General features: G+C 42.3%; 1 protein-coding gene across 1 annotated transcript; it reads left to right on the top strand.

Moving 5' to 3' along the window:
- The first annotated feature begins 1,345 nt into the window (after nt 1-1,345).
- On the top strand, nt 1,346-3,484 carry LOC123118312 (transcription factor MYB4-like). The gene is made up of 3 exons (XM_044538600.1): nt 1,346-1,495; nt 1,587-1,716; nt 2,585-3,484. Exons 1-3 carry the CDS (start codon nt 1,363-1,365, stop codon nt 3,111-3,113), a joined length of 792 nt encoding a protein of 263 aa, XP_044394535.1. The 5' UTR covers nt 1,346-1,362; the 3' UTR covers nt 3,114-3,484.
- The last annotated feature ends 15,897 nt before the right edge of the window (nt 3,485-19,381 follow it).

Genomic DNA, 19,381 nt, shown 5'->3' with positions numbered 1-19,381 from the left:
ATCCACACTGCAGCCTCGGAGCTCCTCCGCATCACCTTTAGTAGCTTCGAACGTCATGGCCCGCCACCGCTCCTCACCGCAGAGGATTTCACCAATGAAACCTCATAAGTAGCATTCTTCTCATAAGTATGAAGAGAACCTAGTATGATTTACATAATGAGAGAAAATTGTTAAGAGTTGCAGTATATCTCCTTGATTTTTCCCACCCCTTTTTGCACAATTAAGTACCACTGGAAACTCAAAATTCATGTGTCCTCTGTACAACATTGAAAAACATGTTGGAGAGTGGGAGATGTTAGCAATGTATGGGCTACATGACAAACTTTGACAAACCATGTTGCATTCTCCTCTCCTGTACAATTCATGAACCATTGTAGTTTTGTTGTCTTGTTCTATTGTTGTTGTGAACCCCTCTAGCAATTAGCTAGTAATGTTCACTCTACAATCTCATAACTTACCACACTATTTGTTGACGTTGAGAATCGTCGTAGAGTATCCCTCTTTTTTCTCGACATCTACCACTTCACCTTGTTCATCCATCTCCATACCTGAGAAGTCTTTATTCTTGTAGGCTTCTTGACGATCGGCATTCACATTGATTTAATGGTTGTGCTCTATATAGCGCAATCACATTCATGTAATCGCGCAACAAACCACACAATTTTCATCAACATAGATCCTTACATGACCTCTATATCTAAAAAGTCTTGTATACATAGGCTTCTTGACGATCGGCTTTCACATTGGTTTAACGGTTGTGTCCTATGTAGCGGCAATCACACCCATGCAATTGCGCGGGAAACCACACAGTTTTCATCAACAAAAAGCATTGCATGACCTCCATGCCGAAGAAGTCTTGTATACATAGGCTTCTTGACGATCGCATTCACATTGGTCTAACGGTTGTGCCCTACATAACGCCAGTCACACCCATGCAATTGCGCGGGAAACCACACAGTTTTCAGCAACGGAAAATCCTTAAATCCTAAAAGGGCCCTCCAGGAGAACTCAATTATGGAAAGAAATAAATACTTGGCTGAATTAATTTTCAGCCATCCCACAAAAAAAGAATTAATTTTCAGCCAAAGAAAACAACGCCTTCCCCCCTAAAAAAAATTAAAAAATCGGCTGCTCCGCTAATAGGCGAACGAAATCGGCAACAACGAGCACACGCAGCCGCGTCCCGACGCGCTGCATCTCCAGCAGGCATCACGTTTGACACGTTCCCGTCGCTCTTAAATACCCCGCCGCGAGTGACATCCCGCTATAGCTAATCCCCGGCCGTCCCATCTCCTCTCACACAGGCGGCGCGCCGGCCGCCGCAGGGAGGAGGATAGGAGGACGGTGAGTTTGGATCGGTTCATGGGGAGAGCGCCGTGCTGCGAGAAGGACGGTCTGAAGCGGGGCGCGTGGAGCCCCGAGGAGGACCAGCGGCTGGCCGACTACATCGCTCGGCATGGCCACCCCAACTGGCGCGCCCTCCCCAAGCACGCAGGTGAGTTCCGCATCTTGCTGACGGCGACGACGGATTCCCTCTTGGGGTCGGTGATTACCGCCGATTACTATCATTGTTGGTGTTGCTGCAGGGCTTCTGCGGTGCGGGAAGAGCTGTCGCCTGCGGTGGGTCAACTACCTCAGCCCGGACATCAAGCGGGGCAACTTCACCGCCGACGAGGAGGACCTCATCATCCGCCTCCATCAGACCCTCGGCAACCGGTTGAATAATCTCTTTTTTTTTCATTTTTATCCTTTTTGCGAAAAAATCATTTTTATCTACATAATAAAACCGTGAAATATCATTACCTTTTTTGAGAAAAATGAAATATTATTAATTGTACTCCATACATTGCCTTCATGGTTATCCAATTTGGGTCATTCCTAGTAGACCTGAGCCAGCCTAGAAATTGCTATAAACATTTAACTGTCTTGCCAGCGTACAACTTGTTGTGGGCCTAGTCAGTAAAAGATGCATCATCTTTCTGAAATTTCAGGTACGGTCCTATCATTTGATTGGTGACGGCCATAGCCTCATCGGAGCAATACTCCAAAGAAGACAAAAGCGTTCACGATTACTTTAAAACTCAACTTAAGATCAATCTTTTTTTCTCAAAGCCCCCACATGCAAGTAAACCAATCCAAAGCTCGAAAGCCGCCATAGATTCCATCTCGTTTGGCCTTTAACGGTGGCCAGTGGAGTGGCTGATGCATATCAACACCGGTGTATTTTCATATAGATGCAGCAGCGGCAGCGGCAGCGGCAGCACCATCTCCCGGCCACCACTTCTGCTGGACCACACTCTGTCCAAGAGTCCAGGCTACTCCTGAGCCCCTCCATTAATCCTTATTCAATCGCACATGATCGATCAGTACCCCAGTTGCTGAATTCAAGAGCATTTGTAAATTACATGTAGGAGGAGGAGAAGTTGTGCTTCAGATTAAACCATCTCTACGCTTTTCGAAAGGAAAAAAAAACATCTCCGCGCTGTGCATTGGGAATCAAATCTTTGAAGTATCTGAGGCTTGCATGCAGTTGATGAAGATTTTTTAAACAGTTGCAGCTCTGAATTTTAATTTTTTTCAACAGGTGGTCCGTGATAGCTGCGCAGCTGCCCGGGCGCACTGACAACGAGATCAAGAACGTCTGGCACTCGCACCTCAAGAAGAGGCTGGAGGACGGCCTGAAGCCAGCCGCCGATCACGACGCCGGCGGCAGTGGCCGGCAGAAGTCACGCAAGCAGGCCAAGGCTAGGAGCGCCACCGTCGACGCTCGTAAGCGGCAGACGTCGCCGCAGGGGCAGTCGAGCAGCAGCTTGACGTGCTCCACGGTGACCGAGTCGGCGGCGGCGGTGTCATCCTCGCCGAGCGATAACGCCACCATCACAGGAGCGAGCCACGGCCACCAGCTCGTGAAAGAGGACACCTCCAGCTCGGAGGCGGTCACTGACAACAGCTTCTTGTCTTCAACAGACGTGACGGGAATGATAGACCTCGGTGCCACGGACGAGGATCTGAGCCTGGCGATGAGCTCATCATTGAACTGGAGCGATGACCAGGACTTCTGGATCAAGATGCTGCAGGAGGGCGGAGACATAATAGACTTGCCAGAGTTGTAACAGTTGGAAATTAAGCTTGATTAGCTACAGTACTGTACTCCCTCCGTAAACTAATATAAGAGCGTTTAGCTTACTAAAGTAGTGTTCTAAACGCTCTTATATTAGTTTACAGAGGGAGTAGTTTTTTCTCCTCTTTTTACCTCCCTTCTTCGGGTGAGAAATCGAGGCGCCTTCACCTTCTTGACGAGGGAAACAGAATCAATACCAGTCGGCAGTCGCAACCATTTTTTTTATCTACCATAAGAATAAATCAGATGCAGCGGTATTACCCACAACTATTTGCCAATTCTTGCCTTTCTGCACTAGTTAACTAGTACTCCCTCCATCCGAAAATACTTGTCATCAAAATGAATAAAAAGATATGTATGTAGAACTAAAATACATCTAGATACATCCCCTTTTATTCATTTTAATGACAAGTATTTTCGGACGGAGAAAGTACTACCTCAGTCCTCCTTTATTAGTCTCCTCATATTTTAGTCAGATTTTGATCATGATTTTAAGTACTTCCTCCGTTCACTTTTGTACGATGTTTTAGACATTAGAGGGAGTAATAAACATAAGTTATATGTAACAAAAATAATATTATTGAATCCAACATTGGTAGTCAAAGCATTGGGTAACCTCCTAGTGGAATGCGTCTACACTCGCATCACTTGGCATGAAATCGTCTCGTGGTGCCGGATTGCCCCCCCCCCCCCCCCCATGGAGCGACAGGCTTCTTCGACTGGCTCGCGGCTACAATGGAGGCACTACCCCCTTCTGCGAGCAAGGGCATAGATTATTTCGCCATCCTCACCGCCTGGTGCCTTTGAAGGCATCGCAACGCGATCATCTTTGAAAACTTAAACCCCTCCATCCCCCTGCTTGTGAGGACGATCAAAGATGAGGCATGCTACTGGGCGAACGTGGGCATCGCCGGCTTATCTACCTTTATCCATGTAACCTAGTGTTCATGTACTGGGGCTGAGCAACACTTCCTCTGCTCGTTGCGTTTCTCTGTTGCATCTCTCAGTGTACGTAGTGTGAGATTTGCCAAGTACTTGTATTTCTACCCCCACCCCCCACATCAATAAAATTATACGCATCCAATGCGTATTCGTGAAAAGAAAAACAATGGTAGTCAAATATATGGTCAAATTTTGGCACAAAACACAATGAAAATTAACAAACCGAGACGAAGGTAGTATGGGTTACTATGCAAAATAAGTGCACTTTATATGGGTACAAAAACTTGAACAACACATAAAATAAACATTGTTATCATAAGATTGAATGCAAGCTGGATGCACTTGGATGTATATTTTACATGGCAAAAATGCTTCACATGGGTGCAGCACGAGTCCTTGCGGCTGGAGCATTGCGACAACCCTAAACGATGTTGACATCAGATTTGGCATGACAACAATCTTAATTAATATGACCTCAAATAGTAAAGTGTTCAATGTTAAAGTTATTCGTGTCGTCGAAACGAACGACTTAGATTGTTGGGTCATCTTCATCTGAAATTCTAATGCAACCTCGGGATCAAAGTAATACACCGCTATTGGTAAAACTCGAGATGGCCGCTACGCCTTCTTTGTTGAAGGTGGCCTGCTTGGCTTCATCGGCATCCTTGACGCCTTCCTCCACAACGACGAAGATGCCCCGCTGAGTTAGAGGATGGTCAGGACAGCATCCAGGGCTAACAATGGTGGCCCCTGATGTAGCACTATTGTCAAATCCTATCTTAGCATGTACCCCTTAAGTTTTACTCACCATCATTTGTACTAGCATGTCTCCTTTCTATCCTCGCCACCCTTTTAAAATGTAGTCGTCCACCTCTGTAGTCCACCATCCCTAGCAAAGTGTTGCCTCTGTATCAACAACTTTTGTCATAATGCACCCCTCATTTTCATGTAACCATGTGCAATCAATGAATGTCCGAGTTTGTTAGAAAACCAAAAAACAAATAGACAAAAAAGCAAACCAGAAAACAACCAAAACTTGCATGTAAATAAAATCAAGGACAGGGACTTGCATAAAATGCTAGAACTACTAAAAACTCTATGCAATCAGTATTGATTCACACCAACCATTCAATTCTCTGGCATTAAATAAACAGCTCCATCTAGGCTTGCCGACGGGCGTGGCATGCAGCCGCCCCTTTGCCAGCCAATAACTCTAAGATCACATCTTAGATTTTTCTCTTAAATGTAGCCTGAATATATAACAAAACAAACTCTCACAACCATGTGAATAATGCCCATAAATTATTTATGACAATCCAAAAAAAGTCCATAATCTCGTAAATTGTATCAATGTCCAAAATCCCTAATTTACCAATTATGGTAATCCAAAAAATTATATACATTAGTTTTTCCTCATACATCGTTTCAATGTCAACAATCCCTACTTCAAAAAGAACATACAAAGTTACTAAAGTTGAAACTTTGTCTAGAGGATTCAGATTCAACCTGGAGGAGTTGGTCGTTGGTGGTGCGATGCGAAGAAATAGAGTCATCGGAGGAGTTGGCCATCGAGGAGTTGGACTCGGGCAGCAAAGAGACAGACTCGGACAACGTAGACGTGGGAAGTCAGGATTCGGACTTGGCTATGGAGGACTGGAGCTAAGGCATGGGGGACTCTAACTTGAGCACATGACTTGTAATCGGCCATTGAGGATCTGGACTCGGGCCTGGGGGGTACTCAGTTATGGGCAGAAACCTCGAACTCGGGCATGGAGACCTCAGCCTCGGCCATTGAGGACTACTACTTGTGATAGGTGTTGGAATTTTCTTGAAGAGGAAGGGTGATTTAGTATAGTGGCAGAAAATATTTCCCCCAGTTAAGAACCAAGTTTTATCGAACCAATAGGAGATTCACGCAAACAAAGGTCGACAATACCTGCCCACAAACAAACAAATACTTGCATCCAATGCAGGCAAGAGGGTTGTCAATCCCCCTGTACTCATTAATTGCAAGGAGTATAATAAATTGCAGCAAAGTGTTTAGGGTTTTAGTAATATGAGGTGAATGGACCTGAGGGCCATAGCTTTCACTAGAGGCATCTCTATCAAGAACATAGCAATGGTGGGTACACAAATTACTGTTGGACAATTGATATAAAAGCGCATAGTTATGATGTTATTCATGCCATGATCAGTACATTGGCATTACGTCTGTGACAAGTAGACCGACATCCATCTGGATCTACTAATATTACTCCACTCCTTGACCTCTATCCATCATGCATAAGGTATTAAGTTCATAACAAACTGGGTAATGCTTGCAGCATGATGACTTAATGTAGAAAATAATACCAATCAATATGATCGAACCCCGTCGGTTTACCTTTAGTAACAACAACACAAAATATGTGCCTCATTACCCCTTCTGTCATGAGGTGAGGGCACTGCAAGATTGAACGTGCCACAAAGCACTACTCCAACTAAAGATAAATCAATCTAGTTGGCTAAACTAAACATATAGATCAGAGATAAATACAAAGCTATAACAATCACACATAATAAAGTTCAGAAATAACTCAATTACTTTCAATGAACAATCTGATCATAAACCCACAATTCATTGGATCCCAACAAACGCACCACAAAAGATTACATCATATCGATCTTCGAAGAGAACATTGTATTGAAGATCAAAGAGAGAGAGAGAGAGAGAGAGAGAGAGAGTCATCTAGCTACTGCTATGGACCCGTAAGTCATGTGAGGAACTACTCATGCATCATCGGAGTGGCAGTAAGGTCGATGTAGAGGCCCTCCATGATCGATTCCCCCTATCGTAGAATACCAGCGGTGGCCTCCAGATGGGATCGGGGAAGAAAAGAGACTTGTGATGGTGGTATAATTATTTCGGGTCTTGCTCTGGGGTTTCGAAATATTTGCGAATTTATAGCGCTGGAATTAGGTCAGATGGAGCCACAAGAGGCCCACAAGGGGAACGATGCACCTACCCCCTGGGTGCACTGTGCCACCTTGTCGTCTGATACGTCTCCAACGTATCTATAATTTTTGATTGCTCGATGCTATATTATCTACTGTTTTGGATGTTTATGGGCTTTATTATACACTTTTTATCATTTTTTGGGACTAACCTATTACCCCAGAGCCCAGTGCCAGTTTCTGTTTTTACCTTGTTTTAGAATATCGCAGAAAAGGAAAACCAAACGGAGTCCAATTGACCTGAACCTTCACGGAACTTATTTTTGGATCAGAAGAAGCTCAGAAGACTTGGAGTGCATGTCAGGGGATCTACGAGGAGGCCACGAGGTAGGGGGGCGCGCCCACCCCCTGGGCGCGCCCTCCACCCTCGTGGGCCCCTTGTGGCCCCCTGACATACTCTTCTGCCCATATATCTCCAAAATACCCTAAAAACATCCGAGAGCACAATAGATTGGGAGTTCCGCCGCCAAAAGCCTCCGTAGCCACCAAAAACCAATCTAGACCCGTTCCGGCACCCTGCCGGAAGGGGAATCCCTCTCCGGTGGTCATCTTCATCATCCCGGTGCTCTCCATGACGAGGAGGGAGTAGTTCTCCCTCGGGGCTGAGGGTATGTACTAGTAGCTATGTGTTTGATCTCTCTCTCTCTCTCTCTCTCGTGTTCTTGAGGTGATACAATCTTGATGTATCGCGAGCTTTGCTATTATATTTGGATCCTATGATGTTTTCTCCCCCTTCTACTCTCTTCTAATGGATTGAGTTTCCCCTTTGAAGTTATCTTATCGGATTGAGTCTTTAAAGATTTGAGAACACTTGATGTATGTCTTGCCGTGGATATCTGTGGTGACAATGGGATATCACGTGATTCACTTGATGTATGTTTTGGTGATCAACTTGCGGGTTCCGCCCATGAACCTATGCATAGGGGTTGGCACACATTTTCGTCGTGATTCTCCGGTAGAAACTTTGGGGCACTCTTTAAGTTTCTATGTGTTGGTTGAATAGATGAATCTGAGATTGTGTGATGCATATCGTATAATCATACCCACGAATACTCGAGGTGACATTAGAGTATCTAGGTGACATTAGGGTTTTGGTTGATTTGTGTCTTAAGGTGTTATTCTAGTACGAACTCTAGGGCTGTTTGTGACACTTATAGGAATAGCCCAACAGATTGATTGGAAAGAATAACTTTGAGGTGGTTTCGTACCCTACCATAATCTCTTCGTTTGTTCTCCGCTATTAGTGACTTTGGAGTGACTCTTTGTTGCATGTTGAGGGATAGTCATGTGATCCAATTATGTTAGTATTGTTGATGGAACTTGCACTAGTGAAAGTATGAACCCTAGGCCTTATTTCCTATCATTGCAATACCGTTTACGCTCTCTTTTATCATTCATTACCTTGCTGTTTTTATAATTTCAGATTACAAATACCTTTATCTACCATCCATATACCACTTGTATCACCATCTCTTCGCCGAACTAGTGCACCTATACAATTTACCATTGTATTGGGTGAGTTGGGGACACAAGAGACCATCTTCATCCTACGCCTCCTACGGATTGATAAACCTTAGGTCATCCACTTGAGGAAAATTTGCTACTGTCCTACAAACCTCTACACTTGGAGGCCCAACAATGTCTACAAGAAGAAGGTTGTGTAGTAGACATCAAGCTCTTTTCTGGCGCCATTGCCGGGGAGGTTAGTGCTTGAAGGTATATCTTTAGATCTTGCAATTGAATCTTTTTGTTTCGTGTTTTAGCACTAGTTTAGTTTATAAAAGAAAACTATAAAAAATGGAATTGAGTTTACCTCATACGCTTCATCTTTTTAATATCTTTCGTGAGTATGATGGAAAGGAAAATTGTGCTCAAATACTAGAAGAAGAATTACATAGAATGCTTGGCATAAAATATGTGAATGATGAGCATGATTGCAATGTTGTTAGTATGAATTCTTTGAATATCCATGATACTAATGATGATTGCACTAGTTATGATGAAAATGTCTCCTATAAACATGTCAATTTTTGTGGAGTGCATTGGGTTTGTAAGTACACACCAAATAGGGAAGATAAACATTGCAAGAGGCATAAGTACTTAGAAACTAAATTGTTGCAAGAAAGGCTAGAAGATTGTGCTGAAAATTTAAATTTTCTGGGCCGTACTTGTGGACTTTGCAATGAACAAGGTCATTTAGCTATCCGATGCAAATTGTTTCATGATCTAATCGTGTCCAAAAATTGTGATGACTTGATTTCCCTTGCACATTATAATGAACTTAGTTTGCTTATGGGCTACGAAGAAATGAAACGTATAACTAACTATCTTCCAGAATTTGCCCGTTATAAACTTCTTGGATTTGATCTAGAGGAAATTTATATGTATTGTGCGGTGAATTGTATTGAAAATCCTTATATTGCCAATTACATAAAGAAAAGAAAACAAATAGAAGATGAAGAGAATACTAATGAAAGGGAAGAGACTTCCCAATACCCTCATATTATTTCTTATGATGAATCAGGTAACGAGGAGGAGCCTCCTATTCGACCAATCTCATTAATAAGGAGCTCCAAAAAGAGGATTGAAACCACACATGATGTGGTGAAGAAGAAGAAGAAGAAAAAGGAAGAGAGGTGAAAAGATCTCCCCCAAATAATTCTGCTCCCATTACTATTGTGCCTCATGAAAATATTTTTGGCACTTGCTTGGAAGAATATGATAATTGCTATACTATTGGTGCTATCCATACTATTAATGATGAGAGTGATTATGCTTATGATATGAAAAGGCCCAAGCTTGGGTATGCTATGTTTGATGAAGATGATGTTTTTGAGAATATATTTGCTGCAATTAATGTTTGTCCCAAGCTTGGGGATGCTGCGTTTGATGAAGATGATATTTTTAGTCTCCCAAGTTTTGATATGCAAATTTATAATGATGATAGCATACCTCCTACTTATGATGATTATTGTGATGATACTTATGCTATAAAAAGTAGTGATTATATTTATAAAACTTGTCATGATTATGATTACCCCTTTTCTGAACATTACTCTTTTAATGTGGAAACAATTTATAGTATTCGAGTCTCTTATGATACTCCCACTATTCCGAATGAGAAGAATTTTGCTTATGTGGAGAGTAATAAAATTTCTATTCTTGTAGATCATGAAAATAATGCTTTAGGTGATGGTTATATTGTTGAATTCATTCATGATGCTACTGAAAATTATTATGAGGGAGGAACATATGCTTGTAAGAATTGCAATAATATCAAGTTTCCTCTCTATGTGCTTAAAGTTTTGAAATTATGCTTGTTTTGCCCTCCTATGCTAGTTGGTTATTGTTCCCACAAGTTGTTTTCTCACCAAATCCCTATGCATAGGAAGAGGGTTAGACTTAAATGTGCTAGTCATATTCTTCATGATGCTCTCTTTATGTTACAATTCTTATCCTTCATGTGAGCATCAGTGAAATCATCATGCCTAGCTAGGGGCGTTAAACGATAGCGCTTGTTGGGAGGCAACCCAACTTTATTTTTGTTCCTTGCTTTTTGCTCCTGTTTAGTAATAAATAATTCATCTAGCCTCTGTTTAGATGTAGTTGTATGCTTTGTGCCAAGTAGAACCTTTGGGAAGACTTGGGGAAAGTCTTGTTGATCATGTTGTAAGAAACAGAAACTTTAGTGCTCACGAGAATTGCTGCCGTTTTTATTTGGAAAGTGATATTTAGTTAATTATTTTTGCAGATGATTAATATATAAATTACTCAGGTCCAGCAATTTATTTGATAATTTTATGGGTTCCAGAAGTTTGCGTTAGTTACAGATTACTACAGACTGTTCTGTTTTTGACAGATTCTGTTTTTCGTGTGTTGTTTGCTTATTTTGATGAATCTATGGCTAGTAAAATAGTTTATAAACCATAGAGAAGTTTTAATACAGTAGGTTTAACACCAATATAAATAAAGAATGAGTTCACTACAGTACCTTGAAGTGGTGTTTTGTTTTCTTTCGCTAACGGAGCTCACGAGTTTTCTGTTAAGTTTTGTGTTGTGAAGTTTTCAAGTTTTGGGTAAAGATTCGATGGACTATGGAATAAGGAGTGGCAAGAGCCTAAGATTGGGGATGCCCAAGGTACCCCAAGGTAATATTCAGGGATAGACAAGATCCTAAGCTTGGGGATGCCCCGGAAGGCATCCCCTCTTTCGTCTTCGTTCATCGGTAACTTTACTTGGAGCTATATTTTTATTTGCCACATGATATGTGTTTTTCTTGGAGCGTCAATTTATTTTGTTAGTATTTTCTTGCTGTTATTTAGAACAATGTTTTGCATCTTTTATTTCAATAAAAGTGTCATTGATAGCCTTTACTATGCCTATTTTAGAAGTCCACATGTTGCTGTTTGAAAACAGAAAGTTTACCGCTGTTGCAATAATTCCCTAGAAAATTAAGAATGTGATAAAATGTTGAAACCTTTTGCATATTAAGCTCTGATAATTTACTACAGTTGGAATTTTCTTTCATAATTTTTGGAGCTAGGGAAGTATGGATCTTGCTGCACTCTTTGCAGACTGTCCTGTTTAGGCAGATTGCTGTTATGTTTGCATTGTTTGCATATGTTTGCGTCTTTAATGATTCTATTTGAGGATAGGACTATTAAATATGCAGAGGAATTTAGTATGAAATGTTTAATAATGATTTTAGTGATTTGCTACAGTAGAGTCTGATAAGGTTTTTGCAATGGTTTATACTAACTTATCTCACGAGTCCTTGTTGAGTTTTGTGTGGATGAAGCTTTTGAGATTTAGGAAGACCGTGATATGAGAGGAATTAAGGAGACACCAAAGCTCAATCTTGGGGATGCCCAAGGCATCCCAAGATAATATTTCAAGAAGTCTCAAGCATCTAAGCTTGGGGATGCCCCGGTTGGCATCCCACCTTTCTTCTTCAACAACTATCGGTTAGTATCGGTTGATCCTAAGTTTTTGCTTCTTCACATGATGTTTGCTATTCTTAGATGCCATTTTATTTTGTTTTGCTTGATGTTTGAATAAAGTATCAAGACCTGAAATTCTTAAATGTTATAGTCTTCACATAGTTGCATAATTATTCGACTACTCATTGATCTTCACTTATATCTTTCGGAGTAGTTTGTCATTTGCTCTAGTACTTCACTTATATCTTTTTAGAGCACGGTGGTGGTTTTATTTTGTAGAAATAGATGAACTCTTATGATTAACTTAGATTATTTTTAGAGTCCTAAATAGCATGGTAATTTTCTTAAATAATCCTAATATGCTAGGTATTCAAGATTAGTAAAAACTTTCTTATGAGTGTTTTGAATACTAAGAGAAGTTTGATGCTTGACGATTGTTTTGAGATATGGAGGTAATAATATCAAAGTCGTGCTAGTTGAGTAGTTGTGAAATTGATAAATACTTGTGTTGAAGTTTGCAAGTCCCGTAGCATGCACGTATGGTAAACTTTATGTAACAAATTTGAAACATGAGGTGTTATTTGACTGTCTTGCTTATGAGTGGCGGTCGGGGACGAGCGATGGTCTTTTCCTACCAATCTATCCCCCTAGGAGCATGCGCGCAGTGCCGAGGTTTTTGATGACTTTTAGATTTTTGCAATAAGTATGTGAGTTCTTTATGACTAATGTTGAGTCCATGGATTATACGCACTCTCACCCTTCCATCATTGCTAGCCTCTTCGGTACCGTGCATTGCCCTTTCTCACAATGAGAGTTGGTGCAAACTTCGCTGGTGCATCCAAACCCCGTGATATGATACACTCTTTCACACACAAACCTCCTTATATCTTCCTCAAAACAGCCACCATGCCTACCTATTATGGCATTTCCATAGCCATTCCAAGATATATTGCCATGCAACTTTCCACCATTCCATTTATTATGACACGCATCATCATTGTCATATTGCTTTGCATGATCATGTAGTTGACATCGTATTTTTGGCAAAGCCACCATTCATAATTCTTTCATACATGTCACTCATGCATCATTGCTATCCTGTTACACCGCTGGAGGCATTAATATAGAGTCATATCTTGTTCTAAGTATCGAGTTGTAATCATTGAGTTGTAAATAAATAGAAGTGTGATGATCATCATTTTCTAGAGCATTGTCCCAAGTGAGGAATAAAAAAAATAAAAAAAAGAAAGGCCATAAAAAAGAAGGCCCAAAAAAAGAAAGAGAAAGGCCATAAAAAAGAGAGAAGGCCCAAAAAATGAGAGAAAAAGAGAGAAGGGACAATGCTACTATCCTTTGCCACACTTGTGCTTCAAAGTAGCACCATGATCTTCATGATAGAGAGTCTCTTGTTTTGTCACTTTCATATACTAGTGGGAAATTTTCATTATAGAACTTGGCTTGTATATTCCAACAATGGGCCTCCTCAAGTGCCCTAGGTCTTCGTGAGCAAGCAAGTTGGATGCACACCCACTTAGTTTCTTTTGTTGAACTTTCATACATTTATAGCTCTAGTGCATCCGTTGCATGGCAATCCCTGCTCCTTGCATTAACATCAATCGGTGGGCATCTCCATAGCCCATTGATTAGCCTCGTTGATGTGAGACTTTCTCCTTTTTGTCTTCTCCACATAACCCCCCTCATTATATTCTATTCCACCCATAGTGCTATGTCCATGGCTCGCGCTCATATATTGCGTGAAAGTTTATAGGTTTGAGATTACTAAAGTATGAAACAATTGCTTGGCTTGTCATTGGGGTTGTGCATGATGAGAGCATTCTTGTGTGACGAAAATGGAGCATGACTAAAATATATGATTTTGTAGGGATGAACTTTCTTTGGCCATGTTATTTTGAGAGGACATAATTGCTTAGTTATTAGGCTTGAAGTATTATTATTTTTATGTCAATATGAACTTTTATCTTGAATCTTTCGGATCTGAATATTCATGCCACAATTAAGAAGAATTACATTAAAATTATGCCAAGTAGCACTCCGCATCAAAAATTCTGTTTTTATCATTTACCTACTCGAGGACGAGCAGGAATTAAGCTTGGGGATGCTGATACGTCTCCAACGTATCTATAATTTTTGATTGCTTCATGCTATATTATCTAATGTTTTGGATGTTTATGGGCTTTATTATACACTTTTGTATCATTTTTTGGGACTAACCTATTAACCCAAAGCCCAGTGCCACTTTCTGTTTTACCTTGTTTTAGAATATCGCAGAAAAGGAAAACCAAACAGAGTCCAATTGACCTGAAACTTCATGGAACTTATTTTTGGATCAGAAGAAGCCCAGAAGACTTGGAGTGCACGCCAGGGGATCTACAAGGAGGCCACGAGGTAGGGGGGCGCGCCCACCCCCCTGGGCATGCCCTCCACCCTCGCGGGCCCCTCGTGGCCCCCCTGACGTACTTCTTCTGCCTATATATCTCCATATACCCTAAAAACATCCGAGAGCACAATAGATCGGGAGTTCCACCGCCAGAAGCCTCCGTAGCCACTGAAAACCAATCTAGACCCGTTCCGGCACCCTGCCGGAGGGGGAATCCCTCTCCGGTGGCCATCTTCATCATCCCGGTGCTCTCCATGACGAGGAGGGAGTAGTTCTCCCTCAGGGCTGAGGGTATGTACCGGTAGCTATGTGTTTGATCTCTCTCTCTCGTGTTCTTGAGGTGATATGATCTTGATGTATCGCGAGCTTTGCTATTATATTTGGATCCTATGATGTTTTCTCCCCCCTCTACTCACTTGTAATGGATTGAGTTTCCCCTTTGAAGTTATCTTATCGGATTGAGTCTTTAAAGATTTGAGAACACTTGATGTATGTCTTGCCGTGGATATCTGTGGTGACAATGGGATATCACGTGATTCACTTGATGTATGTTTTGGTGATCAACTTGCGGGTTCCGCCCATGAACCAATGCATAGGGGTTGGCACACGTTTTCGTCGTGATTCTCCGGTAGAAACTTTGGGGCACTCTTTGAGGTTCTATGTGTTGGTTGAATAGATGAATCTGAGATTGTGTGATGCATATCGTATAATCATACCCACGGATACTCGAGTGACATTAGAGTATCTAGGTGACATTAGGGTTTTGGTTGATTTGTGTCTTAAGGTGTTATTCTAGTACGAACTCTAGGGCTGTTTGTGACACTTATAGGAATAGCCCAACAGATTGATTGGAAAGAATAACTTTGAGGTGGTTTCGTACCCTACCATAATCTCTTCGTTTGTTCTCCGCTATTAGTGACTTTGGAGTGACTCTTTGTTGCATGTTGAGGGATAGTCATGTGATCCAATTATGTTAGTATTGTTGAGGGAACTTGCACTAGTGAAAGTATGAACCCTAGGCCTTATTTCCTATCATTGCAATACCGTTTACACTCTCTTTTATCATTCATTACCTTGCTGTTTTTATAATTTCAGATTACAAATACCTTTATCTACCATCCATATACCACTTGTATCACCATCTCTTCGCCGAACTAGTGCACCTATACAATTTACCATTGTATTGGGTGAGTTGGGGACACAAGAGACTCTTTGTTATTTGGTTGCAGGGTTGCTTGAGTGAGACCATCTTCATCCTACGCCTCCTACGGATTGATAAACCTTAGGTCATCCACTTGAGGGAAATTTGCTACTGTCCTAGAAACCTCTGCACTTGGAGGCCCAACAACGTCTACAAGAAGGTTGTGTAGTAGACATCATCGTCTCCTTGTCTGTCGTCTGGACTCCCCTGAAGCTTCAAGGGTCCCTCCTGGTCCAGGAAAAATAGTAAAAAAGTTTCGTTGCGTTTGGACTTCGTTTGGTAGGGATTTTCTGTAAAACCAAAAACATGCTGAAAATATCAATTGGAATTGGGCACTAGTGTTCATAGGTTAGTTCGCAAAATTGATATAAAATGGCACATAAAACATAAAATATTGGTAATATAATCATGGTTAAAAAAAGATTGATAATATAATAGCACTAAACAATAAAAAATATAGATACATTGGAGACGTATCAACATCCCCAAACTTCTTACTTGTCCACAGGTAGGTAAATGATAAAAACAGAATTTTTGATGTTGAATGCTACCAAACATGTTTTATAATGTAATCTCTTTACGGTATGAATATTGAGAAACATTGAAGTAATTAATATCAACATAATAATATCCATGAATACTAAAAACCAATCACTTCTCTTCAAAATATACGATGCTTAACGAATGATGTTCGTACTCATTGAATTATGTAGGCATGGCATGACTCCTTCTTCCTAACCTAAGTACAAATCATGAGCACCCTGGTGCCAAACCAAGCAATTGCATCGTAGCTTTTCTCGCTTCAACATTTTCAACTTCTCTCAATATATGAGCGTGAGACATGGACTTAGCACTACCGGTGGAATATAATATGTTGGTAGAGGGAAGACAACAAGTGGAGAAAGTCTCTGATACGTCCATTTTGCATCATGTTTTCCTACTAATATTTATATTGTTTTTGCGTCACTATTTCACTTTATGATGCAATTCTACCACCTTTCTCTCTTAATTTGCAAGATTTACATGGAGAGAGAAATTACCGGTAGCTGGAATTCTGGACCTAAAACAGCTACAACAGAGATACCTATTCTACAGAGCTCCAAATGACCTGAAACATCATGGAGATTTTTTATTGAATATATAAAAAATACTAGAGAAAAGAAATACCAGAGGGGGCCACCAGTTGCCCATAAGTCAACAGGGCGTGATGAACCCTAGGGGCGTGCCCTGATGCCTTGTGGGGCCGCAGCTGGCCTCCGGTGCGCATCTTCTACTCTATGAAGGGTTTTAACCTAGAAAAAATAGGAGAAGGTTTTCGGGGTGAAGCGCCACAGTCTCGAGGCAGAACCTGGGCAGGAGCACTTTTGTTCTTCGGTGGAGCGGTTCTGCCGGGGATACTTCCCCCTGGGAGGGGGAAATCGAAGCCATCGACATCACTATCGGTGTCAAAACCGGCCGGTCTCGGGTAGGGGGTCCCTAACTATGCGTTTGAGGATCAAAGGTAACAGGAGGCAAGGGGACATGATGTTTACCCAGGTTCGGGCCCTCTTAATGGAGGTAATACCCTACTTCCTGCTTGATTAACTTTGATGAGTATAGGGGTTACAAGAGTCGATCTACCTCGAGATCATAATGGCTAAACCCTAGATGTCTAGCCTCTATGATTTGTGATGATCTTTACGGACTAAACCCTCTGGTTTATATAGACACCGGAGGGGCCTAGGGTTGTACAGAGTCGGTTTACAGAGAAAGGAAACCACATATTCGGACGTTTAAGCTTGCCATCCATGCAAAGGAGAGTCCCATCCGGACACGGGGGAATGCCTTCTATCTTGTATCTTCATGGCCCATGAGTCCGGCCCATGCTACACAGCCCGGACACCTGAGGACCCCATAATCCAGGACTCCCTCAGTAGCCCCTGAACTTGCCTTCAAAGACGATGTAATATTCGGCCCATGTCTTTGGCTTTGCAAGGCAGGTTCTTCATTATAACCCGGATCAATGACAATCCGGTGATAACCTCGATGTCTTTTACGATTCCCCCCTGTCGATGCTTTGATTTTCACGCGTCGGGCGAATACGAACGGTCCATGCTTTTTCGCAAATAAGCCCTTCACCACGCTTGGATGGCATCTATATAAGGAGATATGGATTTTCAAATGCCATCTCACATCACGCAGAAGGAAAATGGCCAAGTCTAGCCACAAACAAAGACTTCCATCATGGTCGGCGCCCGAGGCTCCTCTTCGAGCCCCCATGGCCCTCAAGAGGGTGATTGGCAGAGTTGCTCCGTGCCTCATCTTCAGCTAAGCCGAATCCAGAAGCAGGGCTACCTCCCCCTCGCAGATCTAGTCCTGTTTCGAGCGGGATATATTCAATAGGCAACGACGCGATGGCCGAGAACTTCCCCAACCCAAATAAGGAGGAGAGGGTGTGCTTCGTCCCATTTCTGTTGTGGGGCCTGGGATTTCCAATCGATCCCTTCCTCCGGGGGTTATTGGAATTTTACGGCATCCAACTGCATAACCTCACCCCAAGTTCGATTCTGCACATCTCAGGTTTTGTTGCCCTATGTGAGCTATTCCTAGGCATTGAGGCCCATTTTGGATTATGGAGGAAATTCTTTTGCCTCGTTCCCCGCCACTAAGGGGGTTCCATATTTGAAGTGGGCGGTGCCGAAGTATGGCGTATTGCCGGATCCGGATACATCGTAGGAACACCTAAAGAGGTATACCCGAAGTGGTCTTCAAAATGGTTCTATATGGACGACGTTCTGCTATCGGATCCAGTTAGGCGTAGCCTCCCTGAATTTTCTAGCGCTCCTCTAAAGAAGCGCCTCAACTAGCATCCCCGAAGTCCCAAGAAAGAGGACATTGTGGCGATAAAGAGGGTCAGCAAGGTTAGGCTGCACGCCCACATCGAACTCTCGATAGTTGAGGTCATGGCGATTGCAATAAAGAGGTGCGTACAGCCTCTCCAATCCAGAGTAACTCCCTTATGGTGTTACAACGGAGAAGACGACGCGTCCCGTTACAGACAGCAGGGTCCGGACACCCCAGCCGAACTGGCTTCAATTTTGGCTGATCTGTACAAGGGCGAAAAATAAGGTTTTCTCCGGTTAAACTGCCGGGAGGCTTATTCTATGTACACCCCTATTGAATGGGTAAGATCTCGATCGTGTGTGCTTATTTTATTACATTATAGACACTAATCAAATTCTCTCGTTGTTGCCACCAATAGTCATGGAGGAGGATGACCAAGGACATCCACTGTCCTGCTCCCCAGCAAGAGGATCATAATCGTGATGAAGATCCTGGCTTTTGCGAGGATCTGGACATATATATATATATATATATATATATATAGAATTCGATGATGGGGTATTCTATCAAGCGAGGCCTGATGGTTCGGAAGTGGCTATCACCGCCGGCTACCCTTGCCTTTACCCATTCTGCATCGTGAGTATCCAGAGGCTTCCTAAGAGGAGATCCTCATCTGCAGCCTTACCCGTTGTACTAACAGGATCAGCGCTCTAGGGACTGTATCTCCTCGAGGGCGGCCCCTACACAAGGCCGTCGTTCAAAACGAAAAGGGACCGAGAGTATAGTGGAGACCTCATAGTATTCCAAGAGGTATGTGTGCTTTAATGCATGCCTAGGCACGAGTCTGGGTTGTTAAGAGTCTCCCTTTTTATCCTTGACATCAGGAGGAGTACGCGGCAAACGGTGGGAAAACGCCCGATTAGCCAAATGTCCACTAATCCGGTGCCAGACTCGTCAACTAG

Source organism: Triticum aestivum, chromosome 1A (assembly GCF_018294505.1).
Source record: "Triticum aestivum cultivar Chinese Spring chromosome 1A, IWGSC CS RefSeq v2.1, whole genome shotgun sequence".
Classification (NCBI taxonomy): Eukaryota; Viridiplantae; Streptophyta; class Magnoliopsida; order Poales; family Poaceae; genus Triticum; species Triticum aestivum.
Note: the sequence above shows the minus strand (reverse complement) of the source record. Positions and strands in the feature narration are given on the sequence as shown.

What these genes read in the sequence shown, in the direction of transcription:
- LOC123118312 (XM_044538600.1), top strand. Translation starts at nt 1,363, where the DNA reads ATGGGGAGAGCGCCGTGCTGCGAGAAGGACGGTCTGAAGCGGGGCGCG. An exon ending in CGCCCTCCCCAAGCACGCAG is followed by an intron (nt 1,496 to 1,586) that starts GTGAGTTCCGCA and finishes GTGTTGCTGCAG; the next exon opens with GGCTTCTGCGGTGCGGGAAG. An exon ending in CATCAGACCCTCGGCAACCG is followed by an intron (nt 1,717 to 2,584) that starts GTTGAATAATCT and finishes TTTTTTCAACAG; the next exon opens with GTGGTCCGTGATAGCTGCGC.